We start from the raw sequence: 22212 nt of genomic DNA, 5'->3' as shown, positions 1-22212 counted from the left end.
AAATACGGGCACGCGAAGCTACACTGCACCCGAGAAATTAATTCCCCGAATACTCAGACGCGTATATTTCCCGCGCGACCCACCACGCTTTTTAAAATATTCGAGCCGCGAGAAATTCAAATAGATGGTTTGGCCTAACGGTCTCCAGACGATTTTTCAACCACCTCTTTTCCGGCTCTGGTCGATCACGCGACTTTTCGAGTGACCCCCGGTGACCAGCGAAAAACCGAAGCACGTTTCCTTGCGGCGAGCGTTTTCGCCGATGCCTACGCGTGCCACGACTCGCCTAAAGGGGATAAGGTCCGAGGCGAGGAATATTCGCTGATATATTGCTAGAGGTCCATATCTTCGTATTAGCAGACGCAAAACTGGACAACCCTCTTCCTCACCGGCGACAACTGAAACGCCGTAATCCGGGCTACTCGTAAACTTACATTTATTATTGCGCTCCCCGAACCGAAGTGTTTCGTTCTCGCTGCGAACCGTGGACGTTGCTGTACGCGTAGCTGAAGAGGGGTCGCCAGTTTTGCTATTGGCCCGACGAAATCGGATTATGCAACGGAGAAGAAGACTCCTTTGCTGCGCACGTACACAGGTTCGACCACCGATCGATTCCTACTAAGAAAAAAGCCATACCTCGGTTCCCATTGTCATCAATCCCTCTAGTGAAAGAGAGAGAGAGAGAGAGAGGTCTCGTGCTATAGAAAACGTCTAGCGCAGCAACGCACGCTTATGGTACCTGGAGTTGACAAACGTTGTCTGACTTTAATGGGGACCAGTTTCCCCCATAGGGCAAACATTGTCCGACGGGACACCGGGGGATAAACACGCGGCACGAGCGATTTCACGTCACTGATTTTAATTCGAGTACGACCTGCGCGCCAGGTTATCAGGTGCAGGGATTATGTAGGGCCAGGTTTTTTGTCATGCCAGAAATCTCGCGACCCCTAAAAAGAGGGGACCGACCCGAGATAGGGAACTCGTCGGGAGTTATGCAAAGGACAGGGCTGTTCGTTATGCATAAAGGGAGTGTTACGGCGCAAACTTATTAAGGCAATTAAACCAGATTAAGTTTTTAATTATTTAACCGGTCGCCGAGCCGCGCCGCGCCGCGCCGCGCCGCGCCGCGCTTGCCCGGCAAACGGAATTCGATGTTGCGACCCTAACAGCTAATCATTATTTTAGGAATCCGGTAGCGATTCTACTTTTGACGTAGAATTAACATTTCCCGCGCATTTATAAAATTGTTCGCAACGAGTACGAGAAGCAGGAGTAAAATATATTTTTCTTGCTTTATTCCTTTTAACGCTAGAACGACCGAGCAATAAATGCGACTGACGTATATTGCTTTGTAACAGTGACAAGACTGTGCCTCATACAACTTTTATTGTAATATGTGCTTCAACGAAGAGGTTCATTAAAAAAGTTCCGATGTAAACATTTTTAAAATTCCAGTAATCGTAAAAGAAAAAATTAGGAAGCCGTCATTTTGACTGCTCCGGTCGTTCTAGTGTTAATAAACTGAAACTAATAAATTCACATTCCTAATAAATGTTTCCGCGAAAAAACATTTGGACGAATCTTCTTTAAATGTTTACCATCAAATCCGCTGTCTAAGACCTAGTTAAAAGGTTTATCAAGCACAATTGTGTTTATCTCCAGTATAGAAAATTAAATCAGCCTTAAAATGAAATGTATGATCGAACAGTGCTAATAACAACGCTGGAAACATTTTTCTTGTTAATACCATTCGTTAAAATTCTTAGCAATCAATTTAATCGACTCCCTATGCCTTGTATCCAACCGAGCAAATTTTTATTCCGCACAAAGATGCTCGATCCAGTTAGAAGCAACGTAATCTCGACAAGATCGGGCTCGTTCGTCTCTCAACGTTCGTTTCAATTACCCGAACCGTCTCGAAAGAAGCCGGCATTTATGTGAGCCGAAGTTTCCGTTTTTTCTTTTTTGTCATTTATGTCGTGCGAGCAACTATGAAGGCGAAATAAATTCTCGCGGAGAGCTCGGCTGCAAACGGGAAAGTCCGCTTGCTAATGAGCACCTACGCACACACACTCACAGGTATTTGATATGGTCCTGGAGTATTTAGTTGCTCGAGCAACATCGTGTTTGACTTGACGGAACTTCTGTCGAGGAATTACGGACCCGGTCCTGCACAGCTTGTGTGCCTCTGAACGACGATTTATGAGAGAGCTGTCGCCACGCGTGTGGGAAAACTGGAGAAGATTGATATAGAAATGTTTATTGTTATTGGGAGGAGATGGGAGGCAAGAATTTTCTGGGTGCGAAGCGCGGTGCGCAAGGGGACCAGCATCGCCGACAATGAGACGACCCCTATGGTTGTAACCGGGACAAAGTGGTTTAAAGACCTAACATGCAACCAGAACTTGTCGAACAGAACCGTGAAAATGTCTTGTATGAGGGCTGGGTCTCGGTTTGAGGGAATCCTACATGGCTGATAACGATGGTAAGAAAAAGATAATCTTTGGGAATTTATTTTTAAGCGATGGCTCCATGAAGCCGTTTGCAATTTTTAATATGTTTTCGTTCCCGTTTCAAAATATTGACACAATTTTTCTTAGTTCGGTGTGACCTTTCACTGCGACGTTATTGTACTGTTTGTCCCAATGTCATCTCAATGGCACCGATAATGTATAGCAAGTGTGTATGTACATACATGAAATGTGTGGCATCAACATCTTATCAGCAGTCATTAGTACACTGCGGATTTTATGCATTTATATATATATATATATATATATATATATATATATAAATAAATATTTTATTTTCAATTTATAAAGATTATTAAAAAAAAAATGCAGACAATTTTTATTTTCCATACACAGCTCCGCAATTTATGTGCGGTTGGGTCCTGAAAATGTAACAAGAATAATACACACTTCGAGTATTATAAAATGTGCTAAGGAGGTTGATTCGATCACATTCCATGGAAAAATCGGTATTTTAATAATTGTGAAAGAAAATTGACGGAACTGCTTATTTTATCGGCGGTAGATTTATGTTGAGAGCTAGCAGGAGATACATAGTGAAGGCGTGAAACGTTGTTCGGTTTAATTCCCGCTGATTGATCGACGGTAACGTGCTTGCATATTCGCTGCGAAGCTAATGGCGCCCGAACGAAGAATCGAATTTTCGCTCTCAGCAGTTGCCGCATGTGCAAAATCGAATGGTTAACCGCGATTTCATGTCACTTCTCGGGGGCGCACTTCCTGCCCTCGTGACTTCGCCCCGGTGGTCCATTAAAGCCCGAGGAAGCGAGCTACTCGTCGTGAACCGCAAAATCGTGCTATCTTGGATGGCGCTCTCTGCTTCGGTTTGTACTGCTCGCTACGGGAAAACTTGCGCGAATCAACCGCCGAAGAGAGAACCATCGAATTACAAAGCAAGTTCCATCCGATCGAATCTCCTACGGACCCGAGGAACTAAGGTCCAATTTAAATTTTGCCCTTTGACTATGAATTAAGATCGTCCGACCTCAGAAAGTCGTATTGCGCCTTACATGTAAAAACTTTCGCATCGAAATGTCGGTTGTATCGTTTTTGTTCTTAATTATTCTTTTGCGACACTTTTACTGACCTATTTCGCGACATTTTTCCGATTAAAATGATACCAAACACGATACAATTTGGATTACTATTACTCGATTAATGCACGATATAGTAGAACCTCTCTTATCCGAACTAAGCAATAGAACACACGAGTGTTTCGGTCATAAAACAGTTGCCTAGCTACAGTTTCCGATTAAATCTCCACTGACGTGTACAGTAAATCGTGTTTTACATGTACAGATTGCTTTGGATTGAATCGTTTACGTGTGTCAAACACGTTTTACACCATTACAGCTTCGCATAATCGAGGTTCTACTAAATCGTGAATTGAACGAGCACATGTGCTTCGAATTGTGTCGTGCTTGGACTCATTTTAATCAGAGAAATGTCGCGAGTATTTTGGTGAAGGTTTCATGATTAAATTTATCGCTTCGCATAATCGAGAATCGAACAAGCAATTGTGAGATTCTAATTGTTCGCGAAACGCAACGATGAATACAATATTCCGTCAAATACCGGTGCAGTTTAATGTGTTCCTGCAGGAGTTTGCAGTCGAAGGTACCGGTATTCGCCTCACGTCGTGATTTATGGTGTCCGAGGCAACCATAGACCGCGATCGTCCATCGAATCGGCAAAATCGACTGGTGCTCGAGAACGAGTCCTTTATTGCCCGATGAACCCGCGGCGTCGCGACGCTATCGAGCCGAAAGTGATCGTTAACGTTTAGCGGCACCCATATCGTCTCGTCCTCGTCCCATAAATTCTTCGCCTCAAGGATGCGAGCCGCCGCCATAGCCCGGCCAACGAGGGTCGTTCGAAGAATAACTGTTGACACGAATAGTTGCGACGACTAGACTCGAGTATTGCAGATTTCCCGTCGCGTTATGCAACTAACAGTTACGTCACCCCTCACGGTGGTTTCTCTCGCGATCCCGGCGCACGATCGTGAAAATCATCGGAACACGCACACGTGTCCAACGATCATGGCTCACCTTGGAAACTGGCCGTCCGAGACGAATTTCCCTAAATCCCTGAAAAGATCGTGACTCGAGCTTGCGTATCAGCTGCGGTTCATGTTTTCCGTCGAGCATGCGACTGAACAATCGGAAACTGGTTTCGAAAGCGTCACCGAGGCATGAATGAATACGAAGCTAATGCAGCAGGAGGTCTGTGCAACGATGCACAGATGTCTTTCCTCGTTTTGCCATCTAATATCAAACTGGTGCTAAAAATTCGATGCGATGATATATATAATATTTTGGCAGTGGGAATGAAACTGTAACGTAAAATAAAAATATGTGTTCACAAGGATAATCCGACCTCTAATTTCCGATTTTCAGCAATTTCCCGCAGGAATGCCACAAATCTCGAAGCATCTCATCGAGACGTCAGCGAAGCTAAAGAAGCACCTCCAAACATGCGAAGCGGTTCGCAAAGCAGATGGCGAACAGCAATCGCCTCGACTTGCAAATTCGCTAGGTCCCGATGAACACCGGATGGGTCCGGACCTGACCTCTGGTAACCCCTCACACTGAGATTCGAGTTCCGGTGGATCCGTTCGGCTCCTTCAGTGGGTTAAGACGCCGGGCACCATAAATATGGCGGTTGTTGTTGGATCCAAGCCCAGCCCTCGAAAGCTTTCTTGTACCGAGATACATAGGATCGTCGATTTTCGCCGTTAGCCGGGCGTAGCGAACCGACAGAGCGTTTGTTAGTCTGGAAAATAGTTGTACGGCGAGCACACATCCGTATGAAACGAGCGCTCCGTCGTTCTCGCCCTCGTTAATCCATTCTAGCCCCTCCGCGCTCGCTTGTTCCTCTCCTATTTTCGCCGTGTGTCTGTGTGTTCGTGTGTGTCGGAGAGAAAGAGAGAGAGAGAGAGAGAGAGAGAGAGGGGATGAGAACCGGGAATTCATCGCGATACGCGAACGCGCGTTGATGAATTTAACGTTTTCGTTCGACAGCCGCATTTCCCACAGCCACCCCCCGCCCCCGCGGTCTCTTGGCACGAGAACACCGGAATACGAAGAAAACATAACCGTATCGCGCACAGAAGATCTACCCCGGGTGCTCTCTCGCCGGCCGTCGCCTATTCCCCGATAATATCTTATACGGATTCTCTGTTTCTCTCTCTCTCCCTCTCTCTTTCTCTCTCTTGCTCTGCCGGAACAACTGTTAACCCCTTTAACGTCGTTTTGTCAGCGCCCGTATATAGCAGCGTTCGCTCGTTACGAGTATTTTCGGTCAGCGGGTCCGGTCCGGCGCTCGGAAGGTCATCCTCAAGTACAACGACCCGATCGTTAACCCTCTTTCGGCCGTCTGCTGTCACCCGGCTCTGCAATATCCGAGGATGTCCTGAAATTCAGTATCCTCCTCCGCCACGTTATCTTACTGACGGAACTTCGACGATACTCTCTGCGTTTCGCTCAATCTCGTCGAGTCACGGACCGACCGGCGCTTCCAAACGAATTATATTCCGAATCGTGCGTGCCATTTTACTTTAACGTACTTGTCTCCGATTTGCTGGATTTTTAATGCCTCCGTAGAATTGTTAAAAATCTGACGCGTCTTCAATCCGAATTTTCAAACGAATTCTACCGGCTCGTGCGTGCCATTCTACTTGACTCCAATTCACAGGATTTTTAATATTTCTGGATAAACCGTTTCGGTTTATGGATATTCCGAATCGTGGGTGCCATTTTACTTTAACGCACTTGTCTCCGATTTGCTGGATTTTTAATGCCTCCGTAGAATTGTTAAAAATCTGACGCGTCTTCGATCCGAATTTTCAAGCAAATTCTACTGGCTCGTGCGTGCCATTTTACTTGGCTCCAATTCACAGGATTTTTAATATTTCTGGATAAACCGTTTCGGTTTATGGATATTCCGAATCGTGGGTGCCATTTTACTTTAACGCACTTGTCTCCGATTTGCTGGATTTTTAATGCCTCCGTAGAATTGTTAAAAATCTGACGCGTCTTCAATCTGAATTTTAATCTTTCCAAACGAATTCTATCGGCTCGTGCGTGCCATTTTACTTGTCTCCAATTCACAGGATTTTTAATATTTCTGGATAAACCGTTTCGGTTTATGGATATTCCGAATCGTGCGTGCCATTTTACTTTAACGTACTTGTCTCCGATTTGCTGGATTTTTAATGCCTCCGTAGAATTGTTAAAAATCTGACGCGTCTTCAATCTGAATTTTAATCTATCGAAACGAATTCTACCGGCTCGTGCGTGCCATTTTACTTGTCTCCAATTCACAGGATTTTTAATATTTCTGGATAAACCGCTTCGACTTGCGATAAATTATTGAAACGTAATCAGAAGCGATAGGGAAAAATGTCCCCCGCGCTTCAGACTACACTGGTATGCTTTAAGAAAGTATGTGAACCTCGATAGTTGCATTTCGTGGACACGGGGCGAGGTTAGTTACAGAGTTAGGTGCTGTATTTCAGGATCCGATGTGTCCCGGTGTTCAAAAAACGAAAAACAGAGGGACAACTGGTGTCTCGAATCCGGCGCGCGACTTTCCCCGTGTTGCGCAGCGATAGCTCGACGGGACGATAGCTCGAACGGAAACGAGGTGCAGTCTTGATAACCGGAGAGCCGGTCTTCTAATTCCATTCGCCATAAATGCCGCTTACGTATCTAATCTGGCATTCTCGAGCGCTGTAGAGCCAGCGCGGACGTCTACCAAACAGCTTTTAACGAACACGCAGAATCCATGAATCACGTTACCCGGCGACACAACGCGTTCATCTCCTTTTGCCCGTGCGGAACGTGGAGGGACACACCGAGCGGACTCTGACTCACGGGGCCCGATTATTCATTTGCAAATAATTCTTTGGCATGGCGACGTCGCGACGCGCGGTGCAACGCTTGCACGAGTTATGGCGAGAGCCTATACAGTTCCCGAAGCGATTGCGGTATTGAATGTTTACCGATGCAAGGCGCACCGAGACCGAAACAGTCCGACGCTTTTGGTGGCCTGCGTCGTCCAGGTGGTCTCCGCCGCTGATGCTTAATAACAAGGCTTGTTATGCGCTCAACCTTAACTTGTTAAACGATATATACCCCGTTCCAGCTTCGCTCTCTGTCTCTTTTCCTCCCTGTTCTCGTTACGTGTTCACTCCGGCTCGTTGTCCCTTATTCGAGTATTCGCGAGAAGTGTAATTTCTGTCGGCTCACAATCCCTCTAAGAACGCGGGTATCCACTTCTAATTTATGTAGCAAATTGTCGATTTCTACTTTCATATAATTTATCAATTACTACATTCTTCATTCAAAGCCCAATAGAATCGCGACGAAAAATCGCAGATCAATGTTCGAGGTGCCATTGCAAAGAGGAAATAAAAGAAACTATATTTTTATACTGTCAAATTAGCTTTTATCTTCATTCTATATTAACCCTTTTAGTGCCGGGTGAAAAAGAGGTGCCTATGCGAAGATAACCGGCCGAATTTCACGATTTCACTACGGTTTGGAAAAAAGGCTCATAAAAATATAACGAAAAGCAACATTTACATAATTCAAAAAGCAGTATATCCAGGAGGAAATAGAGAATAAAACAGTGACGCTAATTGTTCTATATTCATTGAAAATTACATAAATAACGAAGGTATAAGTGATCATCAAGAAGAGAAAAATTGAGTTCTCTCTTTCAAAACATAATTGTACATACGAAAAGTCATCTTTTTATCATAACTTTATACAGACCGTTTATTACAAAGTATATACTTTGCATTTCCAATATATTTTGTAACAAAATAAATAATATTGCACCAGAAACATAAAGAATAACTCCAAGGTACATGGTAGGCGCCGGACGGATTATATAAGGGAATATATAATCTTTCCCTATATAAGGGAAAGTTAAACCGAAAAACTATTTATTTTAATTCTCTCGTAATGAAATTAGACCATTTATAACGTATTACATTTTGAGACAGTGTTCTCTCGCAATGCGAATAGTAAAGCGCTACAAGGTGCGGGCCGATATATCGGCTCTGGCACTTTTCGAAAGTGCAGCAAGGGCCGATATATCGTCCTCCGGTACTAAAAGGGTTAAAAAATGTAAGTTGTGCCAAAGACCGGTAATTCGACCGGTCGCGGTAGGAACAGGTATACGTGAAGTGTCGGTAGGAATAGTGTTAAAGGTAAACGGCGTCGCGACGCCACCGATCGGTGCTGCCACGACGCGCAGCGGCCGCCGGCCGCGACACAGCGTCGCCGGCAGGCGAGCGCGCGCTCGGTCCTCGTCGGCGTTGCTCGGCCCTGCTCGCGTACAGTTATGGTAAAGGAACGTCAGTCACTCTTCGGCGCTCGCGCGGAAGAGTCTGTACGCATTAACGCTCGGGGATATCGTCGCTCCCTGCGGAGTGTTAAAGTAATCTCGTAGGTGTTCGATCGCCCCGTCGATCCACCACCGACATTCCTGTCCACAGTCTCTGGATCGTATTCGGCGATCGTGTCAGACGACGACGCCGATCGGGAAAAACGGTGACGCGACGCCCGTTCGTTTGATCGAAAGTGTCGCGGGCTAAAGGGAAATAAAGAGAACGCCGGTAGTCGCGACTTCCGAGCCGCGTGTGTTCAGTGGGTAACACGAGAGTTTTTCGAAATTCGGAACAGGACGCGAAGTGGGAAGTGAAAGCATCATCGTCCGACGTTTTTCATATATATATATATATATACACACACACATATAATAATTATATAGAGCCGGAGGGAAGTCCGAGAGTGACAGAATCAGAAGGGAGACCGTAGACGGAAGAAAGCACAGAACAATCGAAGGGACAACGGGTCTCGATACCGGTGCCGGCGTTCTGACGTTTCGCGTATCCGCGGCTGGTCAGAGAAAGATTCCTCCGGTTGTCATCGCGTCGAACGTATGATGGATGCTGTCGCTCGTGTCTCGTGTTGTACGCGACGCTATCAAGAACAGACAGAGCATCGAGTCGCGCAACCAGCCGCCTCGTTCCAGTGAGTGTCTCCTCCTCTGTCACTCCCTCAGCCGGTTCTCTCTCCATACATACATATATATATATATATCGTGTTCGTGCAGTGCCGCGTGCTTTTCCGACGATTGTACTAGCGCCGGCCTGTGTGGCAGCAGCAGCGGCGGCGGCAGCAACAGTAAAACGCCGGTAGGCGCTGCAACGTGCTAGAGAGAGAAAGAGTGATATTGGTCTCACGGTACGAAGGCAACGGTGTTCGTAGTGTTTGTGCGCGCGCGGAAAAAGGAAGCGGTTAGCCGGGTCCCTCTCTCGCGTTCTCGCACACAGAGAGTTGACCGTGTGGTTCGGTGTATATTCCTCCCTTTCTCTCTCTCTCTCTCTCTATCCTCTCTCCCTCTATATACACGCTCCCTCTGTCTTTCTATCCCTGTTTACCCTCGTGTGTGTGTCGCGGTCGTCCTGCTCACGGCGTGACGTTGTGACCACCGTGTCGGTGCTTCTTCGATGATAAGCACGTGTGCGTACCACTACCTGCTGCGTGTACGTGCGTGCGTTCGAGCCGCGTATCGGCGTGCAGTTAGTGACCGCGTTGCCATCTAACGTCTCTATCTTTCCCTCTCTTTCTTTTTCTCTCTATCTCTCTATCTCTCTCTGTCTCTTTCTCTGTCCACTCGACGTTGTGTACCGGCCCTCGCGACCACGGTTCTTCTATTTGGTTCGCTCGAAACCTCCCGTGTCCGGTTCGGTTGATTTCCCTTCGACACCGTGTGCTCCAACATCACCGGCCACGCTCCGGTGGTATAGTTCGTCTTTCCGTATCGTTCGACGGTACACGTTGTCGTCGTTCGTCTATCTGTGACCCCCCGCCCCTCACCCCCCCTCGGAGTTCCACGCACCAGTTACGAACGCATTCGCAAAACCGGAGTAACCATGGATATCCTGCCGAGTGGGAACATATTTAGGGAGTTGCAGGACATACACGACACCGGATACTTTTCCGCACAGCCGTCGCTCGAGGATCATTGGCAACAGGTAAGAACGCGCACACATCTGTACACACAACACGAACACAACGTTTTGCAACGGCGGTCGAGACTTCGACCGAGACTTTGACCTTTTCTGGTACCGTAGCGAACAGGTCAGACCATGCATCGACTTCTGCACCCGTGGTTCATTTGTCCCGATGATTTTACCCGGCACTGAAACCGACTATTTTGTGTTACCTTGTACACACGGGTTCGTATCTTTGGGCATGTATTGTGAAAACATGGTCTGAACATTTTGCAGACTTTTTTGCGGAGAAATTAATTTGTAGAGTAATTTCTGGTAGATGTAAAATATTTTGTCGCTTTGGCGCCTCCTGTAAATCTATTGTTAAATTCGTAGCGCTATATTTAGTGTGCGAGGACAATTAATAATTATGTATTTCTTTTGCTAAAGCGGTTTAAAATTTAACTGTTTGCACTCTCGGCGCTATTTTCATTGTAAAGCTAAATTTTTCTTCCGTCTTAGAGCATTTTCATTTTATTCGTACGAAACTGATCCGATTTCCACGTATAATATTTAAATGTTTAGTAATCTGTTAAATACAAACTTTGTAATGTAATAAATATTTTGTAATATTTTTTGTGATTTCTTTGAAATAATGCCACAACAATTTCTAGTGTCGCTTCAGAGTCACCACTAAAAATTGCTGTATCATTATTGAAAATATTTGTTACATTATTAAATTTGTTTGTATTTAAAAAATTACGAAACATTTCAGTACTCTACGAGTAAATTGCACCATTTTCGTATGTATAACATGAAAAAACAAATGTATAGAAGGGTAATATTCTAGGTCGGAAGAAATGATTCGTTTTGGAGTTAAAGTAGCTTCGAGTGCAAACGGTTAAATGATCGTGAAGTAAAAATAATGCAACGATTACAACGCTGCGGGAAAACGATCCTATTGTTTTCCAATCGATGTAATAAATGGGTTGGTTGAGTTGAGGAGGGGTGTGATTGAATTATGCGAGGTTGAAACAAGTTCTGGACCGAAAGAGACGGGACACGTTGGACCGTAAAGGGTCAAACCCTTTCGTGCAGGCGAAGGAACGTCGAGAAAGACGATGTCTCGCGTTACCAGGCGCGATCGTCAACGACAGCGATCGTCGACCGTGAATTTCAAACGCGAAAAGCCGACTCGTAGTAACCTCGACCGCTATGTTCGAATCCCTAACGGTCAACGCCGTAATCCGTCCCGGTGCACGACTCGCGGGCTCAATGGCGTGAAGAAATAAAACTAATTGCACGCTCCTCGGTGAACACGGGCGGTTTAACAAGCCAGATTGCCATCGAGAATTTTTATATTCTTTTTTAGTACGCTCGGAAGTTAATAATACTCCCGGCCATCTTTGCTTTGCAATTTAAATCTGCTACGATCTGCCCTTGAACCAAAGCTGCGTTCGAAATGGTATTCCGGGAAAGAGTCCATTTTCTTACACGTTTCCTCCATTAAAATCGTGAAATTATAGTACAAACGGTTAGGTAATGACATGTAAAAACAAGTCGAAGAGAAAGAACAATCTCTTAAATAAATAAACTTTATTTGAACGTCATTCTCGAGTATTCCATACGTTGACATTGTGCGATATGTTTGATCAGAATGTGGTGACACATCAACATACTGTATGTCGATGCTATAAAAAAGACTGCAGAGCGTAGATAATTTACAATGTAGATTCGTTGTCGGAATATATTGGTTACAATGCCGTTTATTTAAACCAACTCTAATTCGGAGAAAATGTTACGAAAGTCGTAGTGCAACAACGCGTAATTACAAAGAGATTAGAATCGCATGAATTGATTCATTTCCGGCCTTGAAAAAAAGTCCGCCCTTGAAAGGGTCTCGCTTTGAAAAATTGTTCGGTGTGCCCGCGAAATTGGGTCGGATTTTTCGCCGGTATTTTTCGACGCTGGCGGCACTTAAATCGATTACCGATATGCAGCCGGGCATTATGACTGGACGACCTTGAAGCCAAGGTATTAGATCGGTGTGTACGTTCAGTGACGCGGCCGAGCGTACTATGGACGGCGCGTCCTGTTTGTTTACGAGTGTGCAATGACCTTCCAGTGGCCGGGGAAGGCAGGAGGGGACGCACTTATTCCCCATTCAATATCTCAGGCCGGAGTACAACAGTTTCCTCGCTTCGTTAAAATGGCACGAGTGACGTCACTGGTTGCACCGTGCGCGCCCGCGTGGCGTCGGCAACTTAACGGTTTATTATCACGATCGCCGGCCGTTCCGGAGCCAATTTGCATCGCTTTCTTTTTTTCCCCCCCCCCCCCTTTAATTGTATCTCCGCGAGCCTTTTCTTGCGTTCCCTCTTTCCCGCCGATCAAAATGGACAACGTCCACCGACTATTCTAATCTCTTCCGCTAGCAGATTTTTTCGGTGATTGGCGAATATCAGTAAAAATTCACACCCGATGTGAAATGCTTCGAATGTGATAGCGAAATTAATTTGTAAAAATTCCAAAGTGGGAATACTCAACTGATAAATTGGAAATTTTCTAGGTCTTGATAAGTATCGAACGGGATTCCAATAATAGTAACTGCCGGCGCATTATATGATTTGCTTTTCTACGTCCGCGGCGTTGATTGCACTTTATTGCACAAGGTAGTTTCCCACGGTTTATTTATCCAGCGAACGCGCAGTTTATTTTATTTCCCAGTTAATAAACATGCAGCTTTTCAATAAGAGATCGTGTTCCGTCGCATCATCGACGGCCAGGACGGCGCGCGCGCGCGTGGGAATTTCAAAATACACATTGTTCGTTTATGTCAACACTATAACTCGTTATCAGACGCGACGAAAAATCCGTCGGTCGCTGAAAAACTGGAAAAATTCGTTCGACACCGACGTCAGTCTACAGAGGTAACCACTAGCCATCATTGATAAGTTGCCGATAACTGATTGATAAGTTTCGATTTATATAACGTCGCGACCATCGATATAATGCAAGCGAATATTACGCGGAATATAACGGGACAGGAGGCAGAGGTTTTTTTTTTAAGAACGGTGATACAAAAGAAATTTCTCGGCGGAAACGAGCGCGGCGCGGTTATTGTTTTATAAATTTCCACAACCTTGCGCTACATTTTCCCTTGTGCAATCAAGTCGAATTCCTTTCTAATTAGGTAAGCTTCTTTTCGAGCAACAATCCTTCTTGCTCCGCCTCCGCTTTTTCATTAAATTCGCTCCGACGCAATTTTTATGATGAATCGGCCGATGCCGGTGAAAAATGAACCACTACGAGGCACCATTATTTTTTACTCTTCTGTGAATTATAAATCCTGCTGGCAAATTGTTAGACTGCGCATTAGCAATTCATTTTGTCTTCGAGGATTCTTCCACCGCACGAATTTCTCATAATACAATGCAATCTACTTTTATTTTTATATTATTTCGTGGTCGACGAATGTTCTGCTGAACGAAAGAAATTTTCTACTAACGACTGTCAAATACCAGTATGGAAATCGTGCTAATTACAATACCGGGCAGGAAAAATATTTTCGAATTTCAACATTTCCCAGAGCCTCCAAATTTAGCTCGGAATGTGACTCACCGGCGACGACAGAGCTGAACCGGTAATTAGCGCGGCTCATTCTTCGCGCAGAAGCCGGCGTCGAAAGCAATCAGGAATTAGTATAGTGCGCCCGGGGTAGGTCAGAAAGCTAATTGCAAAGACATTTCGAATCCGGGGTCGTGAAAGCAGCGTCGAGGCGTTTTCTTTCCTCGGGGCCTCTTCCCTGTGTATCGTGCGATTTTATCGCGAGCGGTTTACGTAATGCGTTTCAATTATCGTCGGTTTAATTACCGATGGCGTATCTGATCGTTAGCCCGCGAGCGAAATTTATGGCGAGGAAATCTCGGTTTGTCGCGCTTGGCACTCGACATTTGACCTGCGCAACATTGTCGGGGCAGGGGGGAGAGGGAGGAGACTACGGTTTAGTTTGGCACCGTGCCTAATTGAACGTCTCGAAGGGTTTCCACTGGAAAACCGTCCGCCACTTTACCCGCTTTCTCCTCTTTCTCGTTAATTACCCGTACGATCGGCTGTTTTTATTATCGGCCAAGAAACACATCGCGCACCCGACCGCCGCCGCCTCCGGATGTCGTCCTGTTTCGAGATCGCTTGCGCGAGATCCAGCTACGATCTCTAGCTCTCCCGGTGCCGTCGATTAACATCTTTTCTCGTTTCTTTAATTACAGTCTCGCTATTAACGCGGCCGACCAATAGGCTGCCGCAGAGACCGCCGCGGAACCGGTGCAATTTATGCAGGCGAAATAGAAACGGGATACAAGACTTTTATCATCCATGCTATTTCTGGCTGTTTAATTGGGCCTTCAGATAACGATGAAACGCTCGCTTCAAAGCGAATAGTTTAACGAGAGCAAGTGCTTCCATTGAAATTGCGATCAGCACAAAAATTAAACGAGAACCTGATGGAGTCGTGTCTCCAGCGTTTTCGAAAACAGTTCGTTTACTGCCGGCGGACGTTGTTTGGCGCAGTTTTATCAGTTATCTGTAGATTCTCTGTTGAAACAAGGATTAGGCGGATGCAAAGGTCGAGTTCCTGAGGACCGGTCTTTGAATCGTGTTTTATCGGGCCCATCCGAGCGGATACAATGGAATTTTCCGGGATGTTCGAACATCCTCGGATCATTGATTTATTTCTCGCTCGGATGGACACTCTAAAGAATTCTTTGAATGCAGTCTCGGGATTAAGACGGCGATCTTACCCGGGATTACGTGGAGGCAGTCATCCTCGTCATTTTACTTGCTAATTCCCCTCTCTCTCTCTCTCTCCCTCTCTCTCGAGCAGAAGAGCTGTACAGCGATCGAACGCTCTTCGAAGCTCGAACGCGCCTCGATATTTCAAATTTCGATGGATTAATCCCCCGCCCCGGGGATTTTTCGCATGAAAGTTGAGAGAACGTGAATTATTGTATATACGGTTTTGTTCCGTGCGTAAACGTTTCGGAACGTGACGAAAAAGGGAAGAGAAGCGGAGAGGGAGACGTGCTTTCCCGGAGCTGTTTCGGCGACCATTCCCTAAGTAACACGATGATGTACATCGACAGCGTCATCCGATAGGCGAACAGATGGCTGGGTCACATCGACAACACGACAGCGTTGGTCGCGTGACCGATAATGCGATTCGACAGGTGCTCGCTTGTATATTCTTGTATTCGGAACTTTACACGGTCCCGTTTCGCCGGCAATTATCATCGACGGCGACGAAACGAGCGTTTGATGCGCCCGCCCGTCAAAAACCATGTAACTCGACCGATTTTCGACGAACACGCCGATATCGAGCCATTCCGTTCGATTATGCCGCCGACGCAAACTCGAATCGCGAGATTCCCGATCGTCGACACTGCCCTGCGATCCATTTAAAACGGATATAAAGCTGAAAAGACTGCAACAGAAGCTGTGTACTGCGATTTCTCTATATATGTCGCCCAGGCCTGAACGATAAACGTCTCGGAATTATCCCTACTACCGCGCGGTACACGAGAGCCCTCGGACGCCGGGGAGTGTAAACATAACACTGGCAAGAACCTCCTTGTTGACATATATCGAGAATTCACCGTACCTTGAAGAACGGCAAAATTTTACAACACTTTTTAGACCGATTTTGCATTACAGTCTAAGCTCCAAGATCAATGAGAAATCGTTCTCTATCGATGAAAAATTTCCTTGGCATATGTCAGTAACCAACAAGAAGCCTGCAAAAAGACGAACACCTTGAGGAACGGCAAAAACGTAAACGAAAAAATGTTATCCTATCCTTCGATTTATCGTTGCGCGATGCGTTGCATACAGTTCCACGGTTAATTTCGAAGCAAAAGTTACTGGACGCGTTAGCAGCCGATACAAAGTATGCGAGAAGGTGATCAAGCTCGAAGAATGGCAGAAGTCGGCGCGGAATAGATGAAGACAATGTTGCGTGCGACTGAACGCCGCCATTAAATCACGCCCGTCTATAGTTAGCTGCGTGATTGTAGATCTTTATGCAAATAACCGTTTTTCTAATTGATGGAAATTACAGTTTACTTAAATCTTGTTACTCTATTCGACGTGCAGATCGCGGAGTGATAAATCTGTGCTCGTGGTGTAGACTTCTGGAAGAAGATATACATAGTATTCATAGCTGAATAATAGAATGATTCAAGATGTGTAACTGTGTGCTAATTCACAGTGCTGTTTAAAGGACTGCGCTCACTAGCATTTGCAAAAACTGTTTCAGAATTTGTAACTCGAAGCTGCTTGGAATTGCAAATTGGTAAAATTGTACTTTTCCAGCCCAGTAATTAGAACCGTAGAGGACCCAAAGTATTTGGACTTCCCGAAGAAGATGTAGTATTCATAGCTGAATAGTAGTATGATTCAAGATGTGTAAATGTGTGCTAATTCATAGTGCTGTTTAAAGGACTGCGCTCACTAGCATTTGCAAAAACTGTTTTAGAATTTGCAACTCGAAGCTGCTTGGAATTGCAAATCGGTAAAATTGTACTTTTCCAGCCCAGTAATTAGAACCGTAGAGGACCCAAAAATTTAGTATTTGGACTTCCCGAAGAAGATGTAGTATTCATAGCTGAATAGTAGTATGATTCAAGATGCGTAAATGTGTGCCAATTCACAGTGTTCTTTAGATGACTGCGCTCATTAGCATTTGCAAAAACTGTTTTAGAATTTGCAACTCGAAGCTGCTTGGAATTGCAAATTGGTAAAATTTTACTTTTCCAGCCGAGTAATTAGAAGCGTAAATGACCAAAAAATGTAGTATTTGTACTTCCCGAAGGCAATGTAAGATTCGTAGCAAAATTGTGAGATGATCATAGCGTAGGATATACAAATATGTAAATAGACACTGTTTTTTCTAGAACGTTGTTTACCAGCTACAAACGAAGATGCGCAACGCAACCGATTACGTTCGGAATTGAACGGCTTGCAACTCGCAGCTGTGGAAAATTGCAAATTGGTAAAATTCGCGGGACTTTTCCAGCCCGGTAATTGGATGCGACTCGATCGATCGGTTTCCTATGTTTCGAGCGTATAAATAGCGTTTCTCGGAACGCTGTCTACACGGGGGATAATTACGATAATTGCGGGGAGCGCTCGCGCGCGCGCGCGGGACGCTGCCTAGCAGGGAAAGAATCGACGATGAAAATAACGAATGTAAGACGCCGGGCGACCTTGCCGGAGTTTCCTTTCATCTAACACCTGATGCAATTACTGAAATACGTCCCACGTATCGAGCCGGCGATGAATTATGCATTTCCTGATACGCTAAGCGGATCAGCATGCCTGCAATATGCGAGTTTGCCGCGGGTACGACGACGCGGGCCAAACTACCTCGTTCTTCTTTCGCGAATTATCCCGGCGAACGTGGAAATACTTTTCGCTGGAAATAATGCAACGACGCGTTGAATAATCGATCGATCGGCGGTTGCCAGTTTCGGTTGGCGGCATAAATATTTTCTGCGGCATTGTTTTCGACCGGTCGATTAACTCGCGACACAGGATCCGTCGACTTGCTCGCCGCAGAATATTTTAAAATATATGTACGCTCGCGCGTGCGCGTGTGCGTGTGCGTGTACGTATGCACACGGTAAATTGAATTTTTCATCGTTCCGATCGCGTACACGTCGACGATCGCCAGCCCGTTTCTCGGATTACCGCGCATTTTTCCGTCCCCATTACTCTCTCGCGCTCGCCTGTTTGTAATCAGCTATTGGTTACCGGATAATTATATGCCGTTCGCATCGCATTAATTAAAATACTACGTGACGAGCTGAAAAGTTGCGGGGGACTCGGGTTTCACCGGCTCCGATGTGTGTATTAATACTGATAATTATTATTCGAGGGAAGCGGGGAAAACCGATGCGATAGAAATATTGATCCGGGCTTCGCTGAAAGATTCGCCGTCGATGCTGCAAACCCACCGTTTCGAAAAACGGGGAATTTTCTCAAAATTCATCAAACGATTCTCTAGCTCCGTTTGCTTTCAAGATATTCGAGTATAGTCTGCTTTCGCTCTATCTACCTACTAATAGGATTTTCAATAATTATACTGTACTAGAAAGAGACAAAGAAATATTCTCTTATATAATAATCCCAAACAAAATTATTAGAGCGCGTCATCGAGCTTCCTGAAAAAAATTTTAGCCACAGACTCGAAAATTATGAAACAATGGTCGCTGGATAAAGCGTTACAATAATGACGAGTTCGGAGCACCAATTTTTGTGAGATTTTTATTGACGTTCATGGATCATTCTGAACAGCGTCGTGACTCGAAAAAGCATGAGAGATAGTACACGAGCTGCAGCGTAACCTAACACTGGGCTGATTCAACTTTTCCGCCACAAGCCTCGATCAGCTTATCGAATCGAACGAGAACTGTCGAGCCGGGTCAGAACAGACCCGTCCTCCACTGGATCTGAGCCGAAGCATTTTCGGCTTGTTTACCGGTGCTTTAACGATGTTGTGTCGCGCCGGCTAGGCTGCGTGTTTTACGAGCACGCGTGAAACTCGCGTAAAAGCAGCAAATGATACTCGCGAAGAAGAACTCGCGCGGAACCAGCGCCGCGCCGATGCGAAACTTTTCCGCGCATGAATTATACCCGGTCGTGACAGTCGCCGCGGCATCGGCGATATTTTTGTTTCCTCTTTCTGCACGTAGTCGCCGCTTCCACGTCGCGTCGCGCGTATTACGACACACTCGGCCCAAGCGCGATATTTTACGATGTGCGTGCGCGCGTGTGCGCGTGTGCCCGTACAATACACGTAAGCCGTGCACGTTTCACAATTCCCTGTATATGTATTATATATCCCTTCTCACCGAGACCGTCCTGGTCCGTGGCGACGAGTCGCGTGTATTGCCGACAATCTCTTTCCCGCTGGCGTTGCTGTGTTGCATGGTTGCTCGCATGCTTTCCTCCGTCTCGTCCTTTTTCTTGTTCTCCTCTGCTAGTCCGCCTTCTCTCGAGAGACCGACCGGCGCAACGCTTATCTATCGGGAATTTCGTGAGAGTTTCTTTCCCGCCACTTTCACCCGGGACTCGCGCGTGTACATGCATGCACACCGTACCACGTACGTACATGCCTACCGTATTTCTTTCTCGCGCGCCTTCGTTTCCAATTTTATGGACGGCCGACATAAATAACCGGGAACACGCGAATCCGCGAGATTGAAAATTCGTTCGTACAATACATTCCTACGGGGAGAAGATCCCGAGAATGATCGAGGTCCGCTGGGGATGCGAGGGGCGAGCACGATGCAGTGTAACGACGACACGGAACTTTGGGAACGCCTGATACACCGAATGCAATTGCAAGATCGCTTGTTCTTTCCTGTCCTAATCGTCCTTTAATTTATACCTACTGGATTATCGATAAATTGAATTTCATGTATTTATGACGAAAACGAGGTGGTATAATTTGGAACTGTAGAATTAGTAACGCCCCTAGACCCTTCTCTATTGTGGAGTAACGCCCCTTACCCCTACTCTATCGTCTGATACTGTCCCTTATCCCTTCTTCATCATCTAGTGACACCCCTTACCCGTACTTTACCGTCTAGTAACTCCCCTTACCCCCTACTCTATCGTTTAGTAATGCCCCTTATCCCCTACTCTATCGTTTAGTAACGCCCCTTATCCCTACTCTATCATCTAGTAACGCCTCTTATCCCTACTTTGTGGTCTAGTGACGCCCCTTTCCCCTAATTTGTGGTCTAGTACCGCCCCTTATCCCCACTTTGTTGTCTAGTAACGCCCCTTTTCCCTACTTTGTGATCTAGTACCGCCCCTTATCCCCACTTTCTGGTCTGGTAACGCCCCTTATCCCTACTTTGTGATCTAGTACCGCCCCTTATCCCCACTTTCTGGTCTAGTAACGCCCCTTATACCTACTCTATCAACTAGTGACGCCCCTTATCACTACTTTGTGGTCTGGTAACGCCCCTTATCACTACTTTGTGGTCTGGTAACGCCCCTTATTCCTGCTCTATCATCTAGTAACGCCCCTTATCCTTGCTTTATCGTCCAGTAACGCCCCTTATCCCGGCTTTACCGTCCAGTAACGCCCCATTGTCACTCTACCACAAACTTGCTTTCGCAATGGGACGTAAATTTGACGAAGAGCCTGGTAAGAAGCGCGATAAGTAAAGGGAGAAGTAAAACCGCAAGGCATAATGTAATAAATTGTCGGAAGCTATGCGATAATTTTGGTCAGCAAACAATCGGCGAACTCTCGCAATTCGATCGGCGGACGTCTGGAATTACGACAGTTTTGGGGGACACGCCGCGCGCCGGGGCCCGGCCGGGAAGAAAACGCGCGGCGGATCGGTAAGGTAGAAAAGGAGGTTGTGCCATCGAAGGTTAACAATGCCACGTTCCGTAGCCACGGCTACAATGGCATCTTTCGCATCACTCACATTGCGAGCCATTGTACCGAGGAAACCATTGTTTCTCGTTCCATTGCGCGCATCGGTGGCCCAGAGGCGGCCGAGGGGTGTCGACGGTGCGCAACGGGAAGGGGGGGTTTTTGAGGTGGTTCCAGGGGGTTCGGGGGGGGGGGTGGAAACGGTGCCGGTAGTCGGAATACGAACGGGACAGAGTCGCGTACCGTCGGCCCGTGCTCGAGACAAAAGCGTTACGTCAGGCCCATTCACCGAAAACGCCTTTGTGCGTCCGGATATTCTTATTTCAATGGCAACAAGAGGAACAGTGGAGACACACCGGCTGCCGTCGGAGACTGGCAACGGTGCAACGGCACTTGGTCAAGTCGGCGGAGTCGTGTGCCGTTTAAAGCCACCCCCAGAACTTACGCCCTTGGTCGAGCATCGCTCCTGAAGCGATCTAAAACGACTTCCAATGGCTCGGAAAAGCATGAAAATTTTTATTCGGTCAATCGCAAAATTATTGCGGATTATTGGATCCAGGTGACAAAGTGAGCGCCCTCGTGTGTCAACAATTGTCAAAGGGTTAAATCCACCCCTAGAATTTGCTCTTTTCTCCGCCCTTTACGTTGCTCATAAACCTCGGAAATCCGCCACACGAACGCGAAATAAATTTGACAAAAATTTACTGTTTGCCGACTACGCGTATCGTTTCAATCTACGCGCGCGCGGATTTTCGCTTGGAACCATCCACCCTCACACACACACACACACACACACACACACACACACACACACACACACACACACACACACGCGCGCGCGCGCGCGCGTGTGCGCCCCACTGTTTCTGTTTTCCAAACCGGCAAAAAAATACCTCCGAGTTATTTATTCGAAATTACTTCTCCGCGATAACCGCGGAACACACTATATATCCCCGTGTCCCGCGATTCGGTGATTTTTATCGTCGACGCTTTTTATGGAAATACACACGGTTGAGTCTCCATCCAATTCGACGGTACTAAATCGCTCGGAAACCAGCCGCCGGGCCCTCGGGAGGGAGCACGTCGCTAAAAACTTGCGATATTTCCGCGCAAGAGCTTCCCTTCGATCGGCCCAACGAAAGTCGATCGTCGAACGACCACGGTTTCGAATGAAACGTCCATTTTTTTTTTTTTTGGAAAACAAAACGCATTTCATTCCA

The 22212-nt window shown here is 46.3% G+C and overlaps 1 protein-coding gene across 2 annotated transcripts in view; it reads left to right on the top strand.

The window, feature by feature from the left end:
• Positions 1–8911: 8911 nt before the first annotated feature.
• LOC143357036 (Krueppel-like factor 6) overlaps positions 8912–22212 on the top strand; it is a 444831-nt gene continuing 431530 nt past the window's right edge. The window contains exon 1 of one of the 2 annotated variants that reach the window (XM_076793197.1): positions 8912–10584. In XM_076793197.1, the coding sequence (XP_076649312.1) occupies positions 10483–10584 (102 nt within the window). In that variant the 5' untranslated portion in view covers positions 8912–10482. The remainder of the gene's footprint in view (positions 10585–22212) is intronic. The other variant, XM_076793195.1, reaches the window with a different exon arrangement.

This window comes from Halictus rubicundus, chromosome 9, assembly GCF_050948215.1.
Source record: "Halictus rubicundus isolate RS-2024b chromosome 9, iyHalRubi1_principal, whole genome shotgun sequence".
Taxonomy (NCBI): Eukaryota; Metazoa; Arthropoda; class Insecta; order Hymenoptera; family Halictidae; genus Halictus; species Halictus rubicundus.
The sequence above is the reverse complement of the archived record's forward strand: the minus strand, read 5'-3'. Positions and strand labels throughout refer to the sequence as shown.